Below are 24,044 nucleotides of genomic sequence, written 5' to 3' on the forward strand. Positions count from 1 at the left end.
AGACCGCGGTGCTGCTGGGAACAGTACAGCTCCCACATTTGTGGCTGGGGGGAACCGAATCGCAGACGCACCGACTTAAATAAGATTTCACACTCGTCCTGACTAGGGCTGGGTTCAAAAAATCGATTCTCCGATTTTTAATCGATTTTCATTTTAATCCTCGATTACCGATTCATATGTCCAGAGATCGATTTTTTTTTTATTATTAAAAAAAAAAAAAAAAAAAAAAAAAAAAAAAAATTTACTAAACAGGCTAAAATATTGTGCTGTGTGTGGTAGTTGAAACATAGTTTCAAGTTGACGTTTAATTATGTTTGTAGTTGAAACAAAAACATAAATACTGTAGGCTACATGAATGGAAATGTTTGATCATTATTAATATCTACTTTTAGAAATTATATAGGCTGAAATCAAATCACTGTGCATAATTGTGAAAGTGTCTTTATTAGGGATGCACCGATATGAAAATTTTGGCCGATGCCGATAACCGATATTAACATTGCTGTTATGGCCGATAACCGATATTTACCGATGTCGATATGATCTGTATAAAACCACATTTTTATGATCATCACATTTTGTACATACTGAAAAACACATGTTAACACTGAATTTGAAAAAGTTATGCATTTCTTTATTTGCAAAGCCTTTGGAAAAGCCCATAAATCATAGATTTACTGCATTATTTCATATCAATGTGAAGAATTTGGCTGATAATGATAACCGATATTAACATTGCAACATCTGACCGATACCGATATGACCGATATGTTAAAAAAATCGGCCGATACTGGCCGATACCGATATGATTGCCGATATATCGTGCATCCCTAGTCTTTATTGACAGATGAAAAGGCTGTTATTTACCCTTTGTCACCACGTGGTGAGTAAATATATGTGTAACTAAAACCATTAAAATTGACAACAGGTCTGCAACTTTTTTTCCCCATGTATCTACTTGGCTGGTTGGAAACCCCTGTGTTACATAACTGGACAGTCATGTAATTCAGGGTACAGCTCAAAAACCACGTTTTGGTATCACTAACCAAATCAATATTGAAAATTGATCGAATCGGAATCGAATCGAATCGAATCCAATCGAAATTAATCGATTCGCAACCTTGTGAATTGGAATCGAATCGATTCTTGAAATTTGAACCAATACCCAGCTCTAGTCCTGACGAGGGTGCCTGCTTTTCGAAGTAGCTTGTGAGTGACTGCCCTCAGCAATCTCCCTCTCACAAATCTGCTATTGAATCAAGACAGAGAGAGACGAATTGTGAGGGAACATAGACTGCAAGGCATTTTATTCAACAGATTATTTTTCTTTCTTCCCCCCCCCATCTGTGTTTTCCTTCAGAGTCACTGAGAGACAAGAAGAGCTGTTAAGATTGGATTTGAGCAGAGAAGGCGAGGGCTATATGAACCACTTAAAAAGCTAATGTCTTTTCTAAACCGAAAATGTCTACAAATGTAGCACTCCATCTCTCATTTGCTACCAAAAGGTCCGTGAGGTTGCTGGCTGACGCTCGGGCCGTAAATATCCTTCACCGACGACGAAGGCGGAGGGAAATTTTCCACTTCAACTAACAGCCCGGTGTCGCCAAGAAGTACAATTTACAGTACAAAAAAACAGAACTACTGTTGGGTCAAAGCTCCGTCGCTGTGAAGAGGATGCAATTTATTTTTCAAAGAGTATGGTTTTTTACTCATGGTGAGTTCAACATACCTGTATAATCAGATGTGAATGATGCTTCACAGCACTATGGTTTATCTCCTGACCTCAGCAGCGGTGCCTGCTGCCCACGGCTAAACTGACAATGGATCTGTTCCGGCGGAGCGTCTCAAGGCAGAGATGAGGACTTGGACTTGAGACTCGTCCTCAAAAGGACTCAACTCAGACTCGAGATTTGGAACTCGTGAACAATCTTTGTTTATTTATTGTACTTTTTTCGCCGCATTAAAGAGGACATGAAACATTTAATCATATGACCCTAGTTCATTTGCATTTCACCCAAAAAAAAGACAGGACACGGCTTTGAAGTCTGAAATTTACCAACTGGGGCGCTGCTTGATGACATCACTAAGGTGGCTGTACTGTACAGTACAGTACAGTACAGTACAGTACAGTGTGGAGTACAGGCTAGCTAAGTGTTGGTATTAAGTATTTTGAATTCTAACAGGCTCACAGCACATGCTGCTTGGATTGTGGTTGTTTTGATTCATCAAATGTTCAAAATCCTTACTACTGTACCGTACCGCCACCCTAGTGATGTCATCAAACAGCGCCCTAGTTGGGGAAAAGCTGAAATGTTGTTTATCTTTCTAGCAAATCTGGGTACATTTCAGACGTGTCTGAGGTGAAATGTAAATGAAATAGTCACATGATCAAATGTTTCATGTCTTAACATTAAGGAAATGTCTACTAATAAATGTCTAATCCAATGCTGATACTGTATGCTAATAGATAAAGGAGTGAGGATAATCCAGTATGCTTTGAATTCCTTAGATAGCTTATGCAGTGTTCTAAGCAGACTTGGACTTGTGACCAAAGACTTGATGCTTGACTTGGACATGGCCCTCAAAGACTTGAGACTTGACTAGGACAAAAAAAAAACGTATGAGCATCTCTGTCTTAAGGATCGCGCTCACGTGTTCAGAGGAACTGGGACGTTCTGCGAAATAACCAGCTTATCTTCTTCAGCGGCGCTGCTCCGCTCCTGCTATTCACACAGAAATGAGAGGCTCAGGTAGCAGGTGGCTGCATTTACTGTGAAGTGGCGTGTGGGTGTCTGGACCGGCCAGCATGATGGAGAGCTTAAGTTTGTGCGTGCTGCGCCGATAGATGAACACGGGCGCGACCGGGCGTCCGAGGTCGTTTCAGGGTCAAATGCCCGGGCGATAATGTTGGGAGGAGACCGGGCAGGAGTGCTGCTTTCTCTCGTACCGTCGGGTCTCTACTCTTGAGTGCCGATATCAGAGACAGAGACAGGCCCATTTACTTCAATGTCAGCCATGTGTGGGAGTCCACAGCATCAAGTCAGGCACTCGAGCTTATTCTCTGGGTTGTGTGTGTGTGTGTGTGTGTGTGTGACTGTGTGTGTGTGTGCGTGTGTCTTACCGATGTAGACTCTCGTGCTGTAGCGTTGCATCAGCAGCAGCACAAACACATGCAGAGGAATCAGGTTGATGATGAAGACGTAGCCTCCCCATGCCGACACCTAGAAAACACACACACGCACACACACACGCACACACACACGTACACACACACGTACACACACACACACACAGACACACATTACAATTATATGAAGAGGGCTGTATTTTACAGAGCAATCGTATTGTGGAACAGCCTTCCTGGTGATGTTCGCTACATCAAAGGAAAGGCTCGCTTCAAAGGGAATACAGTATTAGACTTCACATACAAACAATATGGGGTTTCTCCTTTTGAGTCTTCCTCTGAAGATCTATTTTAGTATATATTTACTGTCTTGCATACCTTGCCACATTGTCTTATCTGTTTCTATTAGCTTTTACCCATTGTTTTCTTTGATCTTTTTTATGTGAGGCATGTTTTGATGTATTTATTAAGCTATTTGTATATTGTATTTGTGTATATTCTATTGATTGTCTGTAATGTAATGTATATTGCTGCTTGGACCCCAGGAAGACTAGCTGGCGTCTTGGCGTCAGCTAATGGGGATCCGTTTAAATAAACAAATAAATAAACACACACGTCAGGCTACAGTGGACACCTGAAACAGAGACCATGGTGCATTCTGGCACACAAATGTAGCGATCAAGTGAATTCTCAAGTCAAGTGGAAATAATGTCCTGACCTTTCTGTAAATCATGATTTCTTTATCTATGAATAAACCAAAAGGTCACACCTTTTCCATGATTTTAAGAATATAAGAAGAATATAAAAATGATGTTCTTCATGATGTTTTGCCAGAGTTTAGTTAGAATTTGAATTTAATTAGTCTTCAAATGTATATAATATCATAAAGACAATACTATATTTAACTAAGCCCTCACTGGACCCCAACAACACTATCTCATCTAATTGACTGTAAATGAGGCTTTTCCAGTGGGTATTTCAGTTCAAATGCTACAAAGTAGTCTGACTGGAAGGATTTGAGTCCTTCTTTAGTGAGGGAAACCATTCAATTCCAAGTGGAGTGATGGATTCATTGGAGTTTAGTCTGAAAATGCCAAAAAAAAAGGATTGGATTTGTATTTTATTTTAAGCAATAACTTTATTTAAATACTCAAACCATTTCACATTTTTTCATTAAGATCTTTGATCATCATACATCAGTGTCACGGTGGTTAGGTGCCATGTTTGTCATATGTTTCAGCAGATGATTGGCTGAGGCCTGACTTGAGGGTGGGCCGTCCTAGCGCTCAGGGGTCATTTTCCAGCAGGAAGTGAGCGGGCGAGTAGGGCATTTGAGGGCTTGGCAGAACGCCACACGGACGCCGACCTAAGCTGGACCCCAAACCGAAGATGACCGATAAAGGCGTAAAAATAATGAACTATTGACTGTGTAACCGGGAACCCAACCCTGTAGATGCTCTTCAGTGTATGTCAGTAGTGTGTGATTGCTTCGGCCATCTTCACGTTGTGGAGCATCCCACAACAGCCGAACTGACTGTGCTGTCGGGACCCTGGAAGGTTCTACTCGGAGGAGCGCTTTCCTGCTTGTGCTGGCCCAGTGAATCAAGCAGTGCTGAGAGATGACCATACCGACCGGGGGAAATCCAAGCACACGCTGGAATGGAGCTATATGCCCTGCCCTCATTGCTAAGTTTGCTAACGTCCTTGTTGCTAATTGTCCGGCTAACCGGCTGGTGGCCCTTGACACTTAGACAACAATGCAAATTTCACATAACACTTTCCTCTTCTTTGTAGGACATCCCAAGGCAAATAGAGCAGCATGTCCTGACGCAGGGTTAATGTGCACCCCTTTCCTCTTCTTTGGAAGAGCCGTGGCAGCTGTAGAGTCAGGGTTGGGAGAGGCGAGGGGAATCATGTGGTCGTCTGTTCCTTGGCGAGCCTGTTCCACGATCTCCTTGATGCGGGGGTGCAGCTGCTGCGTCTTGTAAGGCTGCCCTTTCCCCAAGCCGGGGCTCTCATTCATGTTGGAGCTGGTCTGTTTTCTGGAAAAGTGACCGCAAAGTGATCCTCTTTTGTCCGACTTATCTGTACGTCTACCAGTCCTATTTATGACATCACTAATGAGGTCACAATGCTTAAGAAGATTTATGACAGCACTGATGATGTCACTATTCGTGAGGGATTTCATGACATCACTGATGATGTCACAATGTGCATGACATCACTGATGATGTCATAATATGAGTGACATCACTGATGATGTCATAATATGAGTGACATCACTGATGATGTCACAATGGTCATAATGTCATAATGTTATGATGTCATAATATGGCAAATGGCCTGCATTTATTCACCTTATTCTTTGCCCACACATGGACGCTTCCGCATTACGTCATTCCGTAATAGTATTTCCGTTTTGACTTGCCAAAAACTCCGCAGGCAAGATGGCTGCGCACACTCCGCATCTAAACTGGCAGAATTACTCCGCCATAAACTAACATATCTTGGCCAATACGTATGTAACATGCAAAATAAAACAACCCGTAATATCTTAATTTTATGTAGAATGCAGAGGATATGTAACTGTTTAGTTAAACTTGCATTCCAGGAATATTGTGCTCTTAAGATGACGTTAGTGGAGTCGAGGCTGTTGCGTCCTGAAACCCACTAGCGTAACCTATGTGCGATTCGAAATAACGCATCCGAGATAGAAACGTTATGAATATAGCCACGTTATAAACAACAAACTAACGCTGGTGATCCGTATGGAAACAGTGTTACTCGAAATGGTTAAAAGTTATTATCAATTTGGTCATTCAGTGGCATTTTACTGCCATATAACATAACTAACTAGTGGCTAACCACAGAAGCCACAGAAGGCAACTAGCGCTGAACCGGAAGAACAAATACGTTTGCGTTGAACGCGGAAGAGAGAAAAAGTGGGCGTGGTGAATAAGGTGAATATAGCCCTTTTATCCCCCAAAAAATGCTTTATGGGGTGTCGTCTTGTTTCAGAATGTAGGGAAACAGTGGATGGATAAATCCAGGAGGCGGTAATGCAACATAAAGGATGCCAAGTTGCCAACTGCCATAAAACACCAAAGAAGAAGAAGAAGGCGCTTTAAGGTACACATTCACCGATGGTGAAATGATGTGCTGGCACATCATCAGGAGCAATTTGCGGTTCAGTATCTTGCCCAAGTCAAAGCGATTAATGGACGACCTGCTCTACCTCCTGAGCTACAGCCGCCCCATAATTATGATGTCATCATAATGTTATGATGATGTCATAATCTTATGACAACAATTGTCTGCCAGCCCTATTTATAGATTCCCTGGGTAAAAATATAGACTCAGACAGACATTATGGACAGACCCTCTTCTGATCATACTAGATGGATATAAATACATGTCATTGTGCTGTTGGCTTTCAGACTTCAGGCACACAGCTATAACACTTTGACATATATAGCGGCATCATAAAAACTATGCAATCATACTTTACAGGTTAAACCTAAAACCTGAAATGCACCAATAACTTTAAAAGCTCCATGAAAATTATACTTCAACCCCTTGGAGGTGCACCTAAGTCTCCCAGCACTAGACATGCGGGCTATAAAACTACTCCAGAAAAACATCACTCGCTGGCTTTTCAATTGCATGTGCTTGACTGCAGCAAAGGGCCAAATGCAGAGGGAGAGAGAGAGAGAGAGAGAGAGAGAGAGAGAGAGAGAGAGAGAGAGAGAGAGAGCACCAGAGAGAAAGACAGAACAGCACAGAGAGAGAGAGAGAACGAACAGATAACCAGAGGAAGAGTGTTCAGAGAGCAAGAGAGACAGATCCGACAGAGAAGGGAGAGCCAGAGAAGTGGCAGAAACTGCACCAGAGAAAGCGAGACAGAAGAGAGATGCTTAAACAGTGTTTGCTGCAAATTGTTTGATCCTTTATTCATAAGCGCCTGTCAGACACAAAAAGGCCCTTTGCACCTGTTGTTCAGCACGATGAAAACAACATTAATTACACTTATGCAGGCAGAGAACAACAAGCACCTGCTGCCTAATTGGTGAAAACAGCTAACATGCTACATTAAGGGACACAGTGGAAGAAGAGGAAAATCATGAATACGCTCCTTGCTGAATTATTGCAATTATCTACAATCATCTTGTGGCATTGTCATTTGCATCTGTTCCCTCTCAGATGGTGACAATTAGTAAGCGTGCAGACCGTAACCTGAACGAATAGCAAAGATGAGTTCCATTTAAAGCTCATTTTGCGTGTTGACACAGAGGCAAGCTGAATGAGTCGCACTTGCTGATTGGCTAGGAGGCACGTCCTCGCAATTTGACCAAATATGCGACACATCGTCATGAAGTGTGCGAGTCGTGAAGCGAGAGAGAGAGAGAGAGAGAGTGAGAGACAGAGTGTGTGTGTGTGAGAGAGAGAGAGTGAGAGACAGTGTGTGTGTGTGAGAGAGAGTGTAGGAGTGAAGGGAGGTCTGGAGGAGTCAATTGTGTAAAAACTGAATCTAAATTCCCCACTGGTATTAGGCCGCTTACAGCCAAAGCCGTCGGCAATCTAGTGAAGGCACCAGAGCGTATCGGCAGCAGAGGCCAGCTCCTTCGGCCTGACATTGAGGGGAGTGGGAGACGTTAAGCCCGCTCCGCGCAGACAAAATGGCCGAGTCATCCAGTTCACACCGCTGTGAAGGCCTGCCAATCGATACGCACTGTTTGAGAAAACATGGCATGTATCGACACAAAGACAGCGCACGAAACCCGCACTTCATTTGAGTCTCTTTCTCAGGCTAAAGCTCATAAAAAAAATAAAAAATAAAAAAGCCTCCTTAAAATATTGATTTCTCTGCTTAGCAGCCTCTCTGATATCAATGAAAGGCATTATCGACTCAGACGGTCAAAGCAAACATTTTCTTGAGGGTTTGTTTCTCCTGCGGCTGCTGAAAGCGGTGCCGTGTCAGGCCTCATTATCACCTAAACGAGGCGACTCAAAGTTTCTTCTCCAGACTGGAGAGAAGAACGTGCCCGGAGATGTTCCTCTTCAGTCTCTGGAATAGATAGATGGGTCAAACCAATGTGCATCATCAGCCAGAGGGGGAGAGACGGCTGAAGCTGGCCATCTGGACCACACAACGAATGCCCACAAAAAATGCAGCTGTAGTCTGTATGTACTGCATGAGTTTATAAAGCAACCAGCTTTATCGCAAAGTATGTTTGTCTTTTTTTTTCTTTTTTACCTGCCAGGCAAAGCTGTGCCTGAGCCACAAGCTAACAGGCGAGGGCAGGGGGCAGACACACTTTGGGGCAAAGCTGTGCCTGAGCCACAAGCTAACAGGCGAGGGCAGGGGGCAGACACGCTTTGGGGCAAAGTCTTTTGCTGCTATCTCGCTCTGCATTTCATACCGGCCTTATCTGATGACCAGGGGCCACCGTGGAGCGGATATCAAGGACACAGAGCATGCTAGAGGGAGACTGCTGTGTGTGTGTGTGTGTGTGTGTGTGTGTGTGTGTGTGTGTGTTGTGTGATTGCTTCCTTTAGCATGTGTGTGTGTTGTGTGAGTGCTTCCTTTAGCATGTGTGTGTGTGTTGCGCTGGCGGGAGGAGAGAGGACCAAGTGGGCAGATTATGATTACAAACATGGAGGACAGCTGCGAGGGAGCTAATCAGTGGAGGGACAGTGAGGTTTTAGACCTTATAAGTATTAGCAAGAAGTAGCAGCTATTGCTCTCTTTCTCCTCCTCGCTATCATCTGCTCCTGTATTCACTGGCTTCCACTGCACAATAACTTGTAAATTGAACCGTAAACAACAGATGAAACAACATCGTCAGCTACCACCATGTTTGCTGCTGTCTTCTTCCGGGTTCACGTAGAACAGCAGTGTGCTGCGTGTGACGTTATAGTTGTTCTTCTGTGTATGCCGGTCACTTCAGGTCCGCGACCTGTTCACACTGGAGTCTGATATGGGCCACTTTTAAAAAGTCTGTGTGAACAGCCACACAAAAAAATCTGATGTGAGCAACAAGTCAGATTCAAGCACTAAGGATGGCTGTGTGAACGTAGCCAAAGTAGCCCAGGTCGTCTTTAAAAAAGTCACTTTCAATGTGACTTGTACTGTTCACACAGTCATGAAAAAGACTGACCCGAGTCACTTAGGGGGGAAAAGATTAGATTCATGCACTAAGGATGGCTGTGTGAACGTAGCCTATGAGATGACATGAGACTTGGAGTGACACGATGAAGACACGTGTGATGAAGGGTCAGCAGAGGGCCTTGGCTGAGACAGATCTGCCGTGCTGTGAAGCTCAATTCCACTGTTCGCCAGCAGGCCTGTGTGTGTGTGTGTGTGTAAGCCTGTATACGAGGCCAAGGCTCTGGGTCGCTTTTAACTCTCATCAAAAAGATCCCCTTTGTTGTGGAGTTGCTAATTGTCCCGACCTGCAGAAAGTGGCAACATCTTATTAGAAACATTGGAGGAGAAAAAGAAGAATAAAACAGCTCGCACAGCGCAGGGCTCCGACGGGCAGCTATTTACTGCAGCGAGGTGACGTTTGGAGCAGACGCACTGCTCTAACTGAACGCGCTTTGATTCCTCTTTCTTTCTCGTGGTTTGTTCACTCTCTCCTCAGCACCACCTGCCCTTTCTCGGGCTTGGATTGTGCGACGTGCATTTTCCTCTCTGTGACATCTTCTGAACAATCGCCCTGACGAGGTGGAGGTGTGCTGAGAGCACCTCATCAATACTTCACGAGGGGAGAAAGCCGCTTGTGAAGGGTTCCTGTGATGCAGGGCGGCCTCTGGTGAGGGAGTGGTGGTGGTGGGGATGGAGGAGGGGAGGAAGAACAAGCCTTTGCTGTGTGGCTTAGCTACGCGTCGCGCTCTTCCCTCCGTCTTCCCCTCTGACCTCCAGAGAAATGAAGGGATGAAGGTATGGCTAAACGCAGTGGGGGTTTCTGCAGCTCCTGTCCATCAGCCGGTCCTGCTCTTCTCATCCTCCTCTTCTTCCTCCCCCCCTGCTGCTCCGTCCTCTCAGTCTGCTCTGATGATGCTGGTACCCAGGCAGGCGGGGGGGGAAGATCGCTCCTTCCGCCTCCATTGCTGCATGATGAGTGTCACGTTGGATTAAGGCCCACAGGCGCATGTAGCCATGGCTCCATCCTGATTAGACTGACAGCGAGAGGTGACGGCGCGGTGAAGATAAAGCAGCAACAGTGGGTCAACCAGACTACCGCGGCGCTGGTGGGCGAGCGCAGGAGACACAGAAGAAGAGGAGGAGACAGTGTGGAGGTTGATGATGGGCACATGGCCTAGTCTGTCTGCTTGCTGGCACCTGAGACAGCGGGTGGGCTGCAGCTACAGAGCAGAGGAACACAGACGAGAGCTGTTTCCAAGGAGAGTGAAGGAGGAGGGAGAGAAGTAAGCAGACTCAAAGTTTCCCCATCCCCGTCTAACCAGGAGAAGAGTGAAGCTAGAGAGAAAAGCTATTACCTGTTATCCTTCTATATCTCCCTCTATCCATCTCTCTGTCCACCTTCCCACTATCGCTCTATCCCTTTTTCCCCCTCCTTGCCTTTCCATCACATTCTCTCCATCCTGTTTGTCCACTCACCCCCCCCCCTCCCATCACTATATATCTCTATCCTTTCTCCCTGTATCTTGTCTCTCCATTCTCTCTCTACCGCCCTCCCATTCTGCGGCCCAGTGCAATCGATGAAGCTGGATTTCAGTAATCCGTTTCATTTGACATCTGTCTCACGGCTGGCCGGAGAGATTTAGCTAGGAATGAGCAGGAATCTGCAGATTTTCCTGGGCTATCTCTCTCTCTCACACACGCACTATCTCTCTCTCGCACACGCACGCACGCACACACACACGCGCACACACACACGCACACGCACACACAGCCTCTGATGCAGTCTGCTTGGATCGTCCCCCCCCCCCCCTTCTCGTCTCTCTCATCAACACCCTGATGGGTTGAGCCTGAATTCATAAATAATTCTGCTCTCCTTCTCCCATGCGGTGCCGTGTCCGTTCATGACAGTAGGCAATCGCTCCAGCAGCGGCAGCATCTCAGCGTAGCGGCACCACAAATTTCCATTCAGGCTGAAGATGGAATGGTGCATGATGATTAAAATCAAATCAGTCCACGGTGGCTTCGACCCGGTGGGTTTTTCTGGACTTGAAACTGAGCCTTTCTGTGCACAGACCATTGTGTGTGTGTATGTGTGTGTGTGTGTGGCTGTGTGTGTGTGTGTGGCTGTGTGTGTGTGTGTGTGTGTGCGTGTGTGTGTGTGTGTGTGTGCGTGTGCGTGTGTGTGTGGCTGTGTGTGTGTGTGGCTGTGTGTGTGTGTGTGTGTGTAGAAGACTATTCTCACCATGTAGAAGTAGGAGAGACAACAGCCAATGCTCCAGAATATTGAGCCCGTCTTCACCGATTTCACCTGAGAGAGGAGGAGGAGACAACACAGAATTATTGACGAATCAGGATAGTATGTTGATGGTCATGTGTGCTTCAACGTCCAATAAGACATGGATGCTTCTTCCATACACGTACAGCACGCTGGCCTGACCCGGCTCCACGCAGCAGCTCAGCACAGCTGGGATTTGCATTGGCAATAAAAAGCCTTCCATTAGTTTGCCAGTGGAAAGCTTTTAATATGAAGCAGTATTATCAACAGGAAATGTTTTCATTAACATAACATGGCTCTGATATGGCTGAAAGCGACCACCAGTCCAGGACACAGTCAAAGAAAGCAGATAGCAGAAACACAGGAGAGAAACTAAACTTCAAACCAGATAAACTTCAAACCAGAGATTCAGTTAAGCTGCGTTCACACCGACCTATTAAAGTTTTTCCGCTGGCGTCGAGTTTACATACAAAGTCAATGCAAACGAGCGACTGAGCGTATATTTGCCTGGGAGAAAAATCGCTGGGCGTCCGAGCGGCAGAGACAGAGCGATAGGGAGAAAATACGCTCGTCGCCCGAGATGAAATATCCCAACTCGAGCGAAAATACGCTGGCATCAGTCGCTCGCTGTTCAACGCTGATTGGCTGCCGTGTGAGAGCGAGTCAAGGATCACACTGGCTTGGAACAAACCGCTGGTTTATTGTGTGGCAACAAACCGCATTGACAGGCTGACAGCTGACATGAAGTGAAGTCTGTCCTACCGGTATGGAGGTCGCATTAGGAGCACGCTGATAGGCTTTAGCTTGTAAACAATGACGGTGGCTCGTAGTGGACAAATATCATGACATTGCGTAACGGTATAACCCCCACATGTCCGTCACTTCGTGTGTCTGTTGATGAGCGATTTAAACAGAGCGACAGAGCGATTCCAAAGGGTTGAATCAAGCGACAGAGCGAAAAATAAATATCTTGGTGTGAACACAGCTTTAGATGCTACAAAAGACAGCTGGACAAACAGAGGCTTTTAAAAAGTTCTCTGGTCTCCAACATTGTCCTTGTTTGAGGGGGAGGAGGCAGAAGGGGCGTCATCGACACATCGCGGGTTGGCCGCCGTTGGCGACACGTCACCGCAGCCCGCTTGGAGGCGGGTCCATCTCGGGGGCGGCTTGGCACAACTCGGCATATTTCAACTGGTAAAGGAAACGCAAATCAGCGCGGCGCGACCAAAAGTGCCAACGGAAATGGCCTAATGTAGACATATATACTATAGCAGGTACAACTCATTCATTTGTTTGTTTTCTTGGAAACTAGAAACCCAAGACCACACGCACAGTTTGTTGTGCGATATCCCCCTGTTGAAATACAGTAGCACCATTACAGGCTTCGTTTTAATTGTGATTCACTGTATTTTGAGACTGTGAAAGATTTATTTACCATCTGTAAAACTGCGGAAAAAGAAAAAGAAAAAAGGAACTTGTGGTTACAGTGCTACTGGATTAATATGGTGCTAATAATACACATTTTCCATCTCCACGCTCCAACTCCAAACCCACGCCGTCACATGGATGGAGGTTATTAAAATCACTTGAGTAATTGCAGCAGATCAGAGAGAGAGAGAGGAAGAGCAGTTTAAACTAGACGGCTGCTGACAGCTTGTAAACAGGCTCTCCTTCCCCTCCACGGGCAGATAAAACAGGCGAGCGCACACACACTCAAAATTATATTCACTCATAAAATTAAACTCGCATACAGTCACCAAGACGCAAACTCAAACAAACACACAAACTTAGCAGCTCTTCTTCAATGACATGAGGCTCCTCGTATCACATTGAACAGCGCCTGAGAGGCTTATCACAGCTCACTTGATCTGCTGATGAGGAGGATCAGTGGATCTCCGCAGCAAGGTGGCCACGCCCAGCAGAGCCACGCCCAAACCCCCAGCAGAGCCACGCCCAAACCCCCAGCAGAGCCACGCCCAAACCCCCAGCAGAGCCACGCCCAAACCCCCAGCAGAGCCACGCCCAGCAGAGCCACGCCCAAACCCCCAGCAGAGCCACGCCCAGCAGAGCCACGCCCAAACCCCCAGCAGAGCCACGCCCAGCAGAGCCACGCCCAAACCCCCAGCAGAGCCACGCCCAGCAGAGCCACGCCCAAACCCCCAGCAGAGCCACGCCTCGCCCAAACCCCCAGCAGAGCCACGCCCAAACCCCCAGCAGAGCCACGCCTCGCCCAAACCCCCAGCAGAGCCACGCCTCGCCCAAACCCCCAGCAGAGCCACGCCTCGCCCAAACCCCCAGCAGAGCCACGCCCAAACCCCCAGCAGAGCCACGCCCAGCAGAGCCACGCCCAAACCCCCAGCAGAGCCACGCCTCGCCCAAACCCCCAGCAGAGCCACGCCTCGCCCAAACCCCCAGCAGAGCCACGCCTCGCCCAAACCCCCAGCAGAGCCACGCCCAAACCCCCAGCAGAGCCACGCCCAAACCCCCAGCAGAGCCACGCCTCGCCCAAACCCCCAGCAGAACACACTCTACCAACCACCAATCCATCCATCTATCCACTGTGCACACACACACAGAGACACTGTGTGCCCAGGGCGGTGTCCTCTCTCCCTACTTATTCGGTCTGTACACCAACAGCTGCACCTCCAGTCACCAGTCCGTCAAGCTCCTGAAGTTCGCAGACGATACCACCCTCATAGGGCTCATCACAGACGGAGATGAGTCGGAATACAGACAGGAAGTTGACCATCTGGTGACTTGGTGCAGTCAAAACAACCTGGTGTTAAACGCTCAAAAAACAATGGAGATGATTGAGGATTACAGGAGGAACAAAGCCCCACCTTCCCCCATCCATCACCCTGGGTGACTCCCCAGTCAACACTGTGGAGTCCTTCCGCTTCCTGGGGACGATCATCAGCCAGGACCTAAAATGGGAGCTGACATCAGAGCTCTCACCAAGAAGGCACAGCAGAGGATGTACTTTGTGCGGCAGCTGAAGAAAGTGCCAAAGGCCACGATGGTGCACTTCTACACCTCCGTCGTTGAGTCCATCCTCACCTCCTCCATCACCGCCTGGTATGCTGCTGCCACTCTCAAAGACATTACCAGACTTCAGCGCATCATCCGCTGCGCTGAGAAGATAATCGGATGCAACCTGCCATCCCTCCAGGACCTGCATGCAGCCAGGACACTGAAGCGGTCTCGCAAGATCATGGCTGACCCCTCCCACCCTGGCCACAAACTCTTTAAGACACTCCCCCATGGCAAGAGACTGAGGTCTGCCAAGACCAGAACCACCCACCACAAGACCAGCTTCTTCCCAACCGCCATCAGCCTCACCAACAAGGCCCGGAAACCCCTTCCGCCAAAGACCTCACCAACAACCCCCCCCCCCCCACACACACACACACACAGCCTGTAAATTTCATGTACATTCAATGTAAACTCTTATTTAACTCCGACTGTAAATTCATGTAAATCCACTGCCTATTTAACGTCTATTTAACTCAGTCTGTAAATCTCATGTAAATTCAACGTAAATTCATATTTATCATCCACAGAACACTTCACCACTCATGTACATATTGTATATATTTACTCGATTTGATTGCACTTGCAACTTTGTGATTGTCTTTAGTTATCTTCCTACTTCTTATCTCTTTTGATGTGACCGCTATGCTGCATACAGACACTAAGACAAATTCCTCGTATGTGGCAATAAAAGTGATTCTGATTCTGATTCTGACAGACACTCGCACACACGACACACGCCTTTACACCCAAAAACCATCCGTTGCCCAAGAGTGTTTTTCCTGCTGAACAGAGATAAGCTAAGTTGCACTGTCCTGACCTGATTAGCATTCTCCTCCTTCTGTTTGCTGAACAGTCATATTTAGGGTGGGGGGGGGGGGGGGGGGGGGGGGGGGGGGGCTTCTTGGGCCACTCTGTTGTTTGGGTTGCAAAATCGTGACTAAGTTGTAAATTACATTGCCGTCGGCAGAGCTGGCAAAAAGCCTCCCTCGACACGCTTCCCTCTAATGGCTCCTTGCTGCGGCTTTGCTCATTTCTTATTTACCTTTGGAGTAAAAACAAGCATTAGCTCTTTAGCTTTAGCATTAGCTCTTTATGGAGCAGAGCAAGAGGTATAGGCCACTGCGGACAACGCACGCGCCACTCTCCTCAAAGGACAGTTAGCCCGCTGTCGCCGGCCGCAGCTAGCAAGCGAAGTGGTCCTGTGAAGCAGACGAGTGTGCGCCAGGCATGTTCAACTGGTGCCTCGACCCCCCCTCCCTCCCTCCCAGCCTCCACCACTCCCCCCTCCCCCACCCTCCCAGCCTCCTCCACTCCGCCCTCCCAGCCTCTTCACTCCCCCCTCCCCCGCCCTCCCAGCCTCCTCCACTCGCCCCTCCCCCGCCTCCACCACTCCCCCCTCCCCTGCCCTCCAGCCTCCACTCACTCCCCCCTCCCAGCCTCCAACACTCACTCCGCCCTCCCAGCCTCCACTCACTCCCCCCTCCCCTGCCAGCCTCCTCCACTCCCCCCTCCCCTGCCCTCCCAGCCTCCACTCACTCCCCCCTCCCCTGCCCTCCCAGCCTCCACTCACTCCCCCCTCCTCCCAGCCTCCTCCACTCCCCCCTCCCCTGCCCTCCCAGCCTCCACTCACTCCCCCTCCCCTGCCCTCCCAGCCTCCACTCACTCCCCCTCCCCTGCCCTCCCAGCCTCCACTCACTCCCCCTCCCCTGCCCTCCCAGCCTCCACTCACTCCCCCCTCCCTCCCAGCCTCCACTCACTCTCTCCCCTTGTGAAATGTGAAAACACAGAAGTCACACAGTGATACGAGTCTGTCTAATTAAATGTGAGCCCAGAGAAACTGTTGGAATTACTCGTGCAACAATGTAGGCATGGTGCGCGGGGCGAGCGAGGGAGGGAGGCAGGGCGGCCATGTCTCTGTGTGTGTGTGTGTGTGTGTACTCATGTTATGAGGAGCTGGGGTGTTAAAAAGGGCAGCTCTCCCGGGTGTAAGAGGATTCAATTATAGATTAAGGGGAGAGGATGGGGCGACGGTGGGGAGGGGGGACACAGGGAGATTAAGCGAGTGGAGTTGAATGGGTTATTAGCAGATAAAATGGAGGAGCCGGATAATGACGGTTGGGATGAGACTTGAGAGAAGGGCTCTGCATGTTTCACCATGTGGAGAGGACGGAGGTACAAAAAAAAACAAAAGAGGCAAGGGTGAGCGAGAGCGGACGAAAAGAACGAGAGATAATGACATACAGGGAGAGAAAGCAAAGTGAGGAGAGCGAGACAGACAAAGAAAGACAGGAGGAAAGAAGGATAGAGAGACGCAAAGGGAAAACGCTGAGACAAACGTGGGTAAATGAGACTGATAATGGGAAGCAGTGGCGCGTGGCCAGGGTGATTGTTTTTCAGGGCCCTCGCCAAATAGAATGGCGGCGTGAGCGAGCGGCGGCGTGCGCGTCAGGGGGGATTTTCACCCCCCTGCGGGCGCCGCTCCGCTGATGACGCATCGTCTTAAGAAGACGTGATGACCGGACGCGTCGAGGAACACCTGCCTCACCTGCAGATGTATTGTCCACACACACGGGATGACAAGGGGCCTTTATAATACTGCAGAGTGCAGAGACACAAACAGCTGCTCCTCCAACACACACTCACACTGACAAATGATGATGGCAACGGTCTTTCCATGAGACCTGACGAGTCAAATGGTGAGTTGTCTTTCAGAGCTCCTGGTGGAGATAAAGATCCGTGCAGAAGCCTCCTGGAGAGATAACGATGATCTCAGGTGGACGCGGGACGCAAAGCGGCTCAGATGCTGGAGGAAATTGCCTCAAGCTTGAACCAGCCTTTGGAAGGAGGAATCGAGACTCTCCTGTTGGCGCTAAAAGCGAAGATTCCCCTCAGAAAGATTTAGTATCGCCTAATGAGAATATATGAAACCTATCTATCAATTTGATAGAGGCCTTAGCCTTAGTGTGGATGGATGGCTCCCTTGAAATCAAGCCTAAATTACAAAGCGTAGGATATAAAAATGAGTGCAGAGTGTTCTTGGCACCTGTTATGCTGTAGCTGAGGAAAACACACCTAAAATAACACCCAAAATGAATCAGGAATGGCTCCTCAACCATAAGGCCTGTATATTTCATGTCTGGTAAGAAGCCATAGAAGGTAAGGAACATGAATGCATTATAAGTAAATCTATATTTATTACCATTCCACTGTACATTGAATCATCAAAATCATCCTCGCCTAGTATAATCTTCTAAATTTCAAAGGCAATATCACCATTTAACCAAGTCGTGGTGCATTCAGGGTCACTGGAAAGCTCAGAATTTCTAGTTTCCAGCGATGCCAAGCATGTTAGATTGACGAGAAAATTATCCCGGATCTTTTACAAAGTTTATTGTACAACTTTATTGTTAAAATATTTTATATATATATATACAACATACAATTGGTTTACGGATTCTGAAATCTGAAGACCCCATGTTTTCAAAACAGTACAAGAAGAGAGAAGAGACCCTCTTCCGGTAGCGGGTCCGTCAGGCTTAACAGAGTCTGTGACATGAGAGGGTGTGAGAGGGTGGTGGGGGCGTGGTCTAAGATGTGTACCATGTAATTGTGTCCTGGGTTCGAAACCAGTCTGGGATCTTTATCACATGTCTTCCCCCTTCCTGTACTGTTCTCAACTGATTTCCTCTAATTAGGAATTCATATATTTTAACTTTAAATCGAAAACTAAATTAATATATTTCCTATATTCATATTGTACCTTATTTTACTCTGTATGTTACTATTGTAGTATGCTTTGGCAACACTTGGTACCACTTGATGACTGTCAGTAAAGCTTTTTTCTGAATCTGAGGCAGAATGCATGTGTGTGTTTTGCAAGTATTGATGTGTGTGTGTGTGTGTGTGTGTGTGTGTGTGTGTGTGTGTGTGTGTGTGTGTGTGTGTGTGTCTGTGTATGTAAATTATGTATGTGTATCTCCCCAAATGTCTGTGCCTGAGGATACAGACAGCCTGAGTGAGTTGCACTTTGCTGAGCTAACAGCCACAGAGCTACTTTTGTTGTGTCAGGACTTAAATTGCAGACGCAACATGAGCGCTCAGCCGGCCAGCCGGGCACTACAGGTCACTGGCAGATCAGTGTCAGTGACAGAGTTCAGAGAGGGCTACAGAACTGTGTGCCCAAGCTCGCTGTGAGTCCAGTGACTCAGTGATGGTGTACTGTACACACACACACACACACACACACACACAGTCGCACGCAGAGACGCGTCCATGCGCGATCTGACAAACGGACATAAACTGGGCTGGCTGGATCGTGGAGCCTGCGATAACCGGCGGCGAAGCGCGGTGTGACGGAAAATACCCACGTCACGACTCACAAGTCACGAGTCACAAGTCACGACTCCTACCTGTACGAGTGCTGCTGTCCTGGCCCGGCATATCCTCATGGCCCCGAGGTGAAAGGGAGGACAAGGCCTCAGAGGTAAATGCAGATATAAATTGAGCAAATAGCCGACGAGCTACTATTATGACTGTGTGACTGCCTGTGGCGTGCTGCATAATGGAGGCTCTTCTCAAACCCCCTTGGAGCAGGACAGCGGCTAGCGGAGCAGCTCTGCTGTGCATTATCTCTGTGAAATGAGGCTCCATTCCCAGCCAGCTGATATTCATCACAGGAGGAGATACTGTATGGGGGAGAGACGTCCCGTCTATGGAGGATTTTTTCCCCCCATTCAATATTCAAATGTAATCGTTAAATGATCAATTCATTTATTTTTTTTACTGGTAGCACTAGGAATGAAAAGGAATGAAGTGAAAACGAGAATAGAAAAGATTTACTGGCAATGTAAAAGCGCTTACAGAGAATTTTGTTCCTGAATACTCCCTAAAGTGAGCCTTTTTTAGATACGGCTTCCAAATAATATTCGGGGTGACTTTTGTCTGATCTTTTGCCTCGCTTAAAATGAGAAAATCTACTCAATCAAAACCTGGATTCACTCACAAGTCACAAAAGAAGAAGGTCGTTCACATTCAAATCATGCACAAGGTTACTTTAGGCCTGTGGGTTCTCTTCCAATCCAGCAGTTTACTTTTTACTTCAATATTACTGGCGGCAACAACTACCATCATTATTCAAGACCAAAAATCCAAAGACCACAGAATCATGTTGATCCGTAAGGTGATGCCACATCTGAGACTCCCATTGCTTGTGTTTGAAATCTCCGAAATATGATCAAAAGTCATATTAACAAACTTAAACAAATGTCCGCTACCGTGAAAGCTAAAACACCACAGCACCACGCAATAAAACCTTGACAAAGGCGAGGAATGCACATTTCAGTACAAAAGGTAAACGGCTGCGGTGTGCAAATGAGTTCTGACAATCATTCAGGAAAGGAAGGTAAGCTATTCCACCTTTAACCTGTTAGCCGAGATCTTTTCAATTCGACTCTTAAAGGTCAGAGCGATGCCAAGGCTTGACAGAGCAGCGTGCCGTTTCCTCGCCTCCACATGCCCGGCGGAGATGCCCCGCCTGCCCTTCAACGCTTTGTGTCAAGAATTTAACAACAGGCAGAAATTAAAAAATAGGGCAACTCTGAAGAAGACCCTGCGTGGTCGAACCCGGTCGGCGCGGCGTTGATTTGTAAACGTCGATATGCCCTAGCAAAGGCTTTTTCACTTTAAACCCTCGACTCTGTGTGAGTACTAGTGCCTGAAGAAAGCTGCTGCTTTTTCGCTTGAATCAAATTAGTGTGCTGTACTTCAAGAGCAGCTCACATTGACCTGGAGCCGATCAGTGAGCACTCGCTAACTCTCTTTTTAAACTGATGCATATTGTTGTTTATCAAACTGAAATTAGCATCCAAACCTTTCCTCACATGTCAATACAATAATGGTTAGCAGCACTAACCTCAGCTAGAGAAGGCCCCCCCCCCCCGCCCCCCCAACTCGTCTCGCATAAACAGGTTTTTAATTATATTTTATATTTATTATATTTTCTCACATCATTCTAAACTACAACGGACACATAAATAACACACCCAATGCTTCAAATGTTCAGTTATTCTGGTACCTCCCAAAGTCACTTTATTACAATGGCCATATACTGTACCTCAAGCTGTACATTTGCATTACATGTAACATATTTGCCTACATCACATTTTACTATTTTATTATACATTTCCATGTATCGTAAACCTCCAGTATTGACCTTGACCTAGAGCTCAAGCAAGAGGAACCATTCTAATCTGAATATAGAAAAGCTCCTTTAAGAAGCCAGAGGCAGAAGATAACACAATAACAATAACATGACTAGAAGGTTGGTGATGAAAGGTCATCACTTTAATGGTTCCATGAGTTGGGTTCTATGGACCAAACTACGAAACCAGTCTTCGAACACCGGGTGACTGTGTGTTTTCCCACTCAAAGGAATGCGTGCCCGTCCGCATGTCCTCGAGTGCCCACCGCCCGGGTGGGGTCGTCAAAAGGGCCTTTCTGTGTGGAGTTTGCATGTTCCCCCTTCCTTCATATAGGAACCCCTTCACCAAAACATGCAATATCCTGGTTGCTGATGTGGTGCCTCCTCTGGTCGTTAAGGGCGCCTGTTCGGAGGGAGCGTGATCCTCCCACGTGCTATGTCCTACCGGTGAAGCTTCCCCTGTCAGGTGAAAAGAAGCGGCTGGCTAACTGCCCATGTCTCGGAGGAAGCATGGAGCCAGTTTTCGGCTCTCCCCAGATCGGCAGAGGGTGGAGCAGCAACCAGGATAAACAAATAAAAAAATAGCACTAATGGGGGATAAAAATTTGATAAAAAATAAAAAAATAAAATAAAAAGAATATCGGCCGATATATCGATATCAGCATTCTTTTACTCCCTAATATCGGTATCGGCATCGGCCTCAAAAATTAATTATCGGTCGGGCTCTAGTGTTTTCCCACTCAAAAGTATTACAAGTTACAACTTAATGCCATGACAGCATCTACATATAAAACAGCTCTAAACAGTGAGTGTGAAGTGTGAGTATCACATCATTGTAAAATGTGGTGTTTGTTTTCCTCACCAGCGAGAGCAGAGAAAGCAGAGAATGCTGGCTAGAAAGCATTCTAGAAAGTGACTTTTGAAAGCTAGAAATCTCAGCATCTGGTGAAGTAAACCTTGTACTGGTAATGATCAATAAACCTACCTACAGGACCAAACCCCCCGCAGATGTATTCTGCTCATTCTGTGCTTTGAGACGGTATAAACCTTACTTGTAGGCCAGTGGTAGTAGTAATACATACCCAGAGGTAGTAGGTGAACTGCAGGGCGAAGATGGCGATGCCCTCGTTGTCGAAGGAGCCGGCCACGGAGCGGGAGATGTAGCCGGGCACGATGGCGATGAAGCAGGCCGCCAGCAGCCCCGCCCCCTGGTTCCACAGCTCCCGCGTCAGCAGGAAGGTGGAGATGGAGGTCAGGCCGCTGAAGACCGGCGCCAGGAAGACGCACACGTCGCGGATGTGCACGGTGAGGTGGAGCAGGTTGAGCATGTAGTGGATGAGGCCCGCTGTCACCATTAAGCCCGGGTAGACCTGAGGGGAGGAGGGACAGAGAGAGGGAGAGAGAGAGTGAGAGGTGGAGAGGACGACGGGTCGCGAGTAGTGAGAGGAAGAGAGGGAGGGAGAGAGACGGATGGTAGGGTGGGAGTGAGTGAGTGATGGAGAGGTAGGCGAGGGAGACAGAACAAGAGAGAACGAGTGGAGGAGGGAACGAGAGGAAAAACAGTTCTTTTTGTGATGAGACTAAAGAAAGAAAGATGAGAAAATAATAGTTGTGGCACTAGAAATAGACTCTAAACACTCTCTCTTCTGTGGATATGAAATATAAATCCATTCTAATGGCTGACATGCAGGCTTCCATTATAACACGTACACATTACCCACAGAGGCAGTGGATCGAGTTGCAATAGCGGGACAGAAGAATGTCAAACAATGTTCCGCGGCTCACCTCGTCGGTATATCACGAGAATCAAGTTAATTGAATTCGCCTTGGACCCCGGCCGACACTTGGCAGTGCCCAGGTAAGGCGATCTTCAACAGAAAGTCGTAACTAATTATAACATCCAGTCAGGTGCCAGGTAAGGTGATCTTCAACAGAAAAAGTCCTAACTAATTATACCATGCAGTGAGTGGGAGCTGGGGCGTGAGCAGGCGAGGACCCCCCCCCCCCCCCTGGCCCCGCTGTCTCTACTATACATGAGAGCCGTATCTAATTAGGGGGCCTATGCAGCAGTACACTGGGCTGTCTGAAGTGAAAGGCGTTCGAGGCTATGTTTAACGCGTGAGTGATGTCCCTGATGTGTGGGCGCTATACAGCCACAGTCCAACACAACTCTGCTCTTCACATGTCTCATTAGCTGCTGCCTGGAAGGCCTGGGCTCCATCATCAAGCCATCTTCCCCTCCATCATCTAATCAGCCGTGTCTGTCTGCCTCTCAGCCCCTCGGATCGGACTAATGGCGCAGCGGTATCGTGCCATTTACTAAACAAATGCTCAAATCATTAGCCTCTTTTTCTTTTACTCGCTTTTAATTGAGGGATTTACATAAAGACAGAAATAGGCATCGCAGCGGCAGTCAGGAGTTGCACGGAGGTCGGGCGGGCATACACCGAATACATTAGTTGCTCACCGACGCAGTCGTTTATTCTTTTATAGAAATAACACCCATTTTAGTTCATCTTCGCACATCAGCAGCACTGTCTGCAGCAGGACAGAGGAGCGGTCACGTGTAGGGGTAGCAGTTGATTGACGAGACCATGGCGGAGGATTTGGTGTCAAAGCGAAACAAACGCACCGTGAAAAAACCTTGACGGGTGCAGTGACGGCTACACCGCTCACCTTGACGGGCTAGCTTCTTCTGAGAGCAGTATAAAGTTAAACAGAAAGTCACAATGTATCCACGCTCCGTGACTACTTTGACAGCTGCGTCGGACTGAGAGCAGTTAAACGACAAACCCGGACCGTCAGGACAGCCGAGGACTTCATATGATGATGTTCAAGGTGGAAGAAAGCGAGAAACAGCCACAAACGGAAGGTAAAAAAAAAACAGGTATTGAACAGGAGAAGAATATCTGCTCTTGTAAAATGTCCGGTGCAACCAGTACCACCGGGGGTTGTCACAAGTTGATGAACCGGTGGGGGGTGGTTTCTACACCGTGGCATCTGGGCAGAGACGAGCGAGCAGAAGAACAACACAATTCATACGGACACTAAATGCACTCACACCTGCCTGCCAATTCCCGCACCCGCAAGCATGGGTCGCCCGGGCCCGCCCCCTCCCCAGCGATAGGGTAGACTAGTGGGGTATGAGATTCTGTGATTGGTCATAAAGCTGTGCAGGCACGATTCATTTGTAGCTCTGGCTCAGAGCTGTGTGGATCTGCTGCAGCTGTCGGCCTGGACCACCACGCTGCTATCCAGTGAGACG

General features: G+C 47.6%; 1 protein-coding gene across 1 annotated transcript in view; it reads right to left on the reverse strand.

The window, feature by feature from the left end:
* The window catches only part of LOC310785335 (dolichyl-diphosphooligosaccharide--protein glycosyltransferase subunit STT3B), a 112,130-nt gene that overhangs the window by 21,852 nt on the left and 66,234 nt on the right, over positions 1-24,044 (reverse strand). Inside the window, exons 3-5 of the mRNA XM_083646370.1 lie at positions 21,862-22,149; positions 11,515-11,580; positions 3,122-3,221 (exon numbers count right to left, since the gene is read on the reverse strand). Of these exons, the coding sequence (XP_083502496.1) occupies positions 3,122-3,221; positions 11,515-11,580; positions 21,862-22,149 (454 nt within the window). The remainder of the gene's footprint in view (positions 1-3,121; positions 3,222-11,514; positions 11,581-21,861; positions 22,150-24,044) is intronic.

Source organism: Poromitra crassiceps (genome assembly GCF_964638095.1).
Source record: "Poromitra crassiceps genome assembly, chromosome: 11".
Classification (NCBI taxonomy): domain Eukaryota; kingdom Metazoa; phylum Chordata; class Actinopteri; order Beryciformes; family Melamphaidae; genus Poromitra; species Poromitra crassiceps.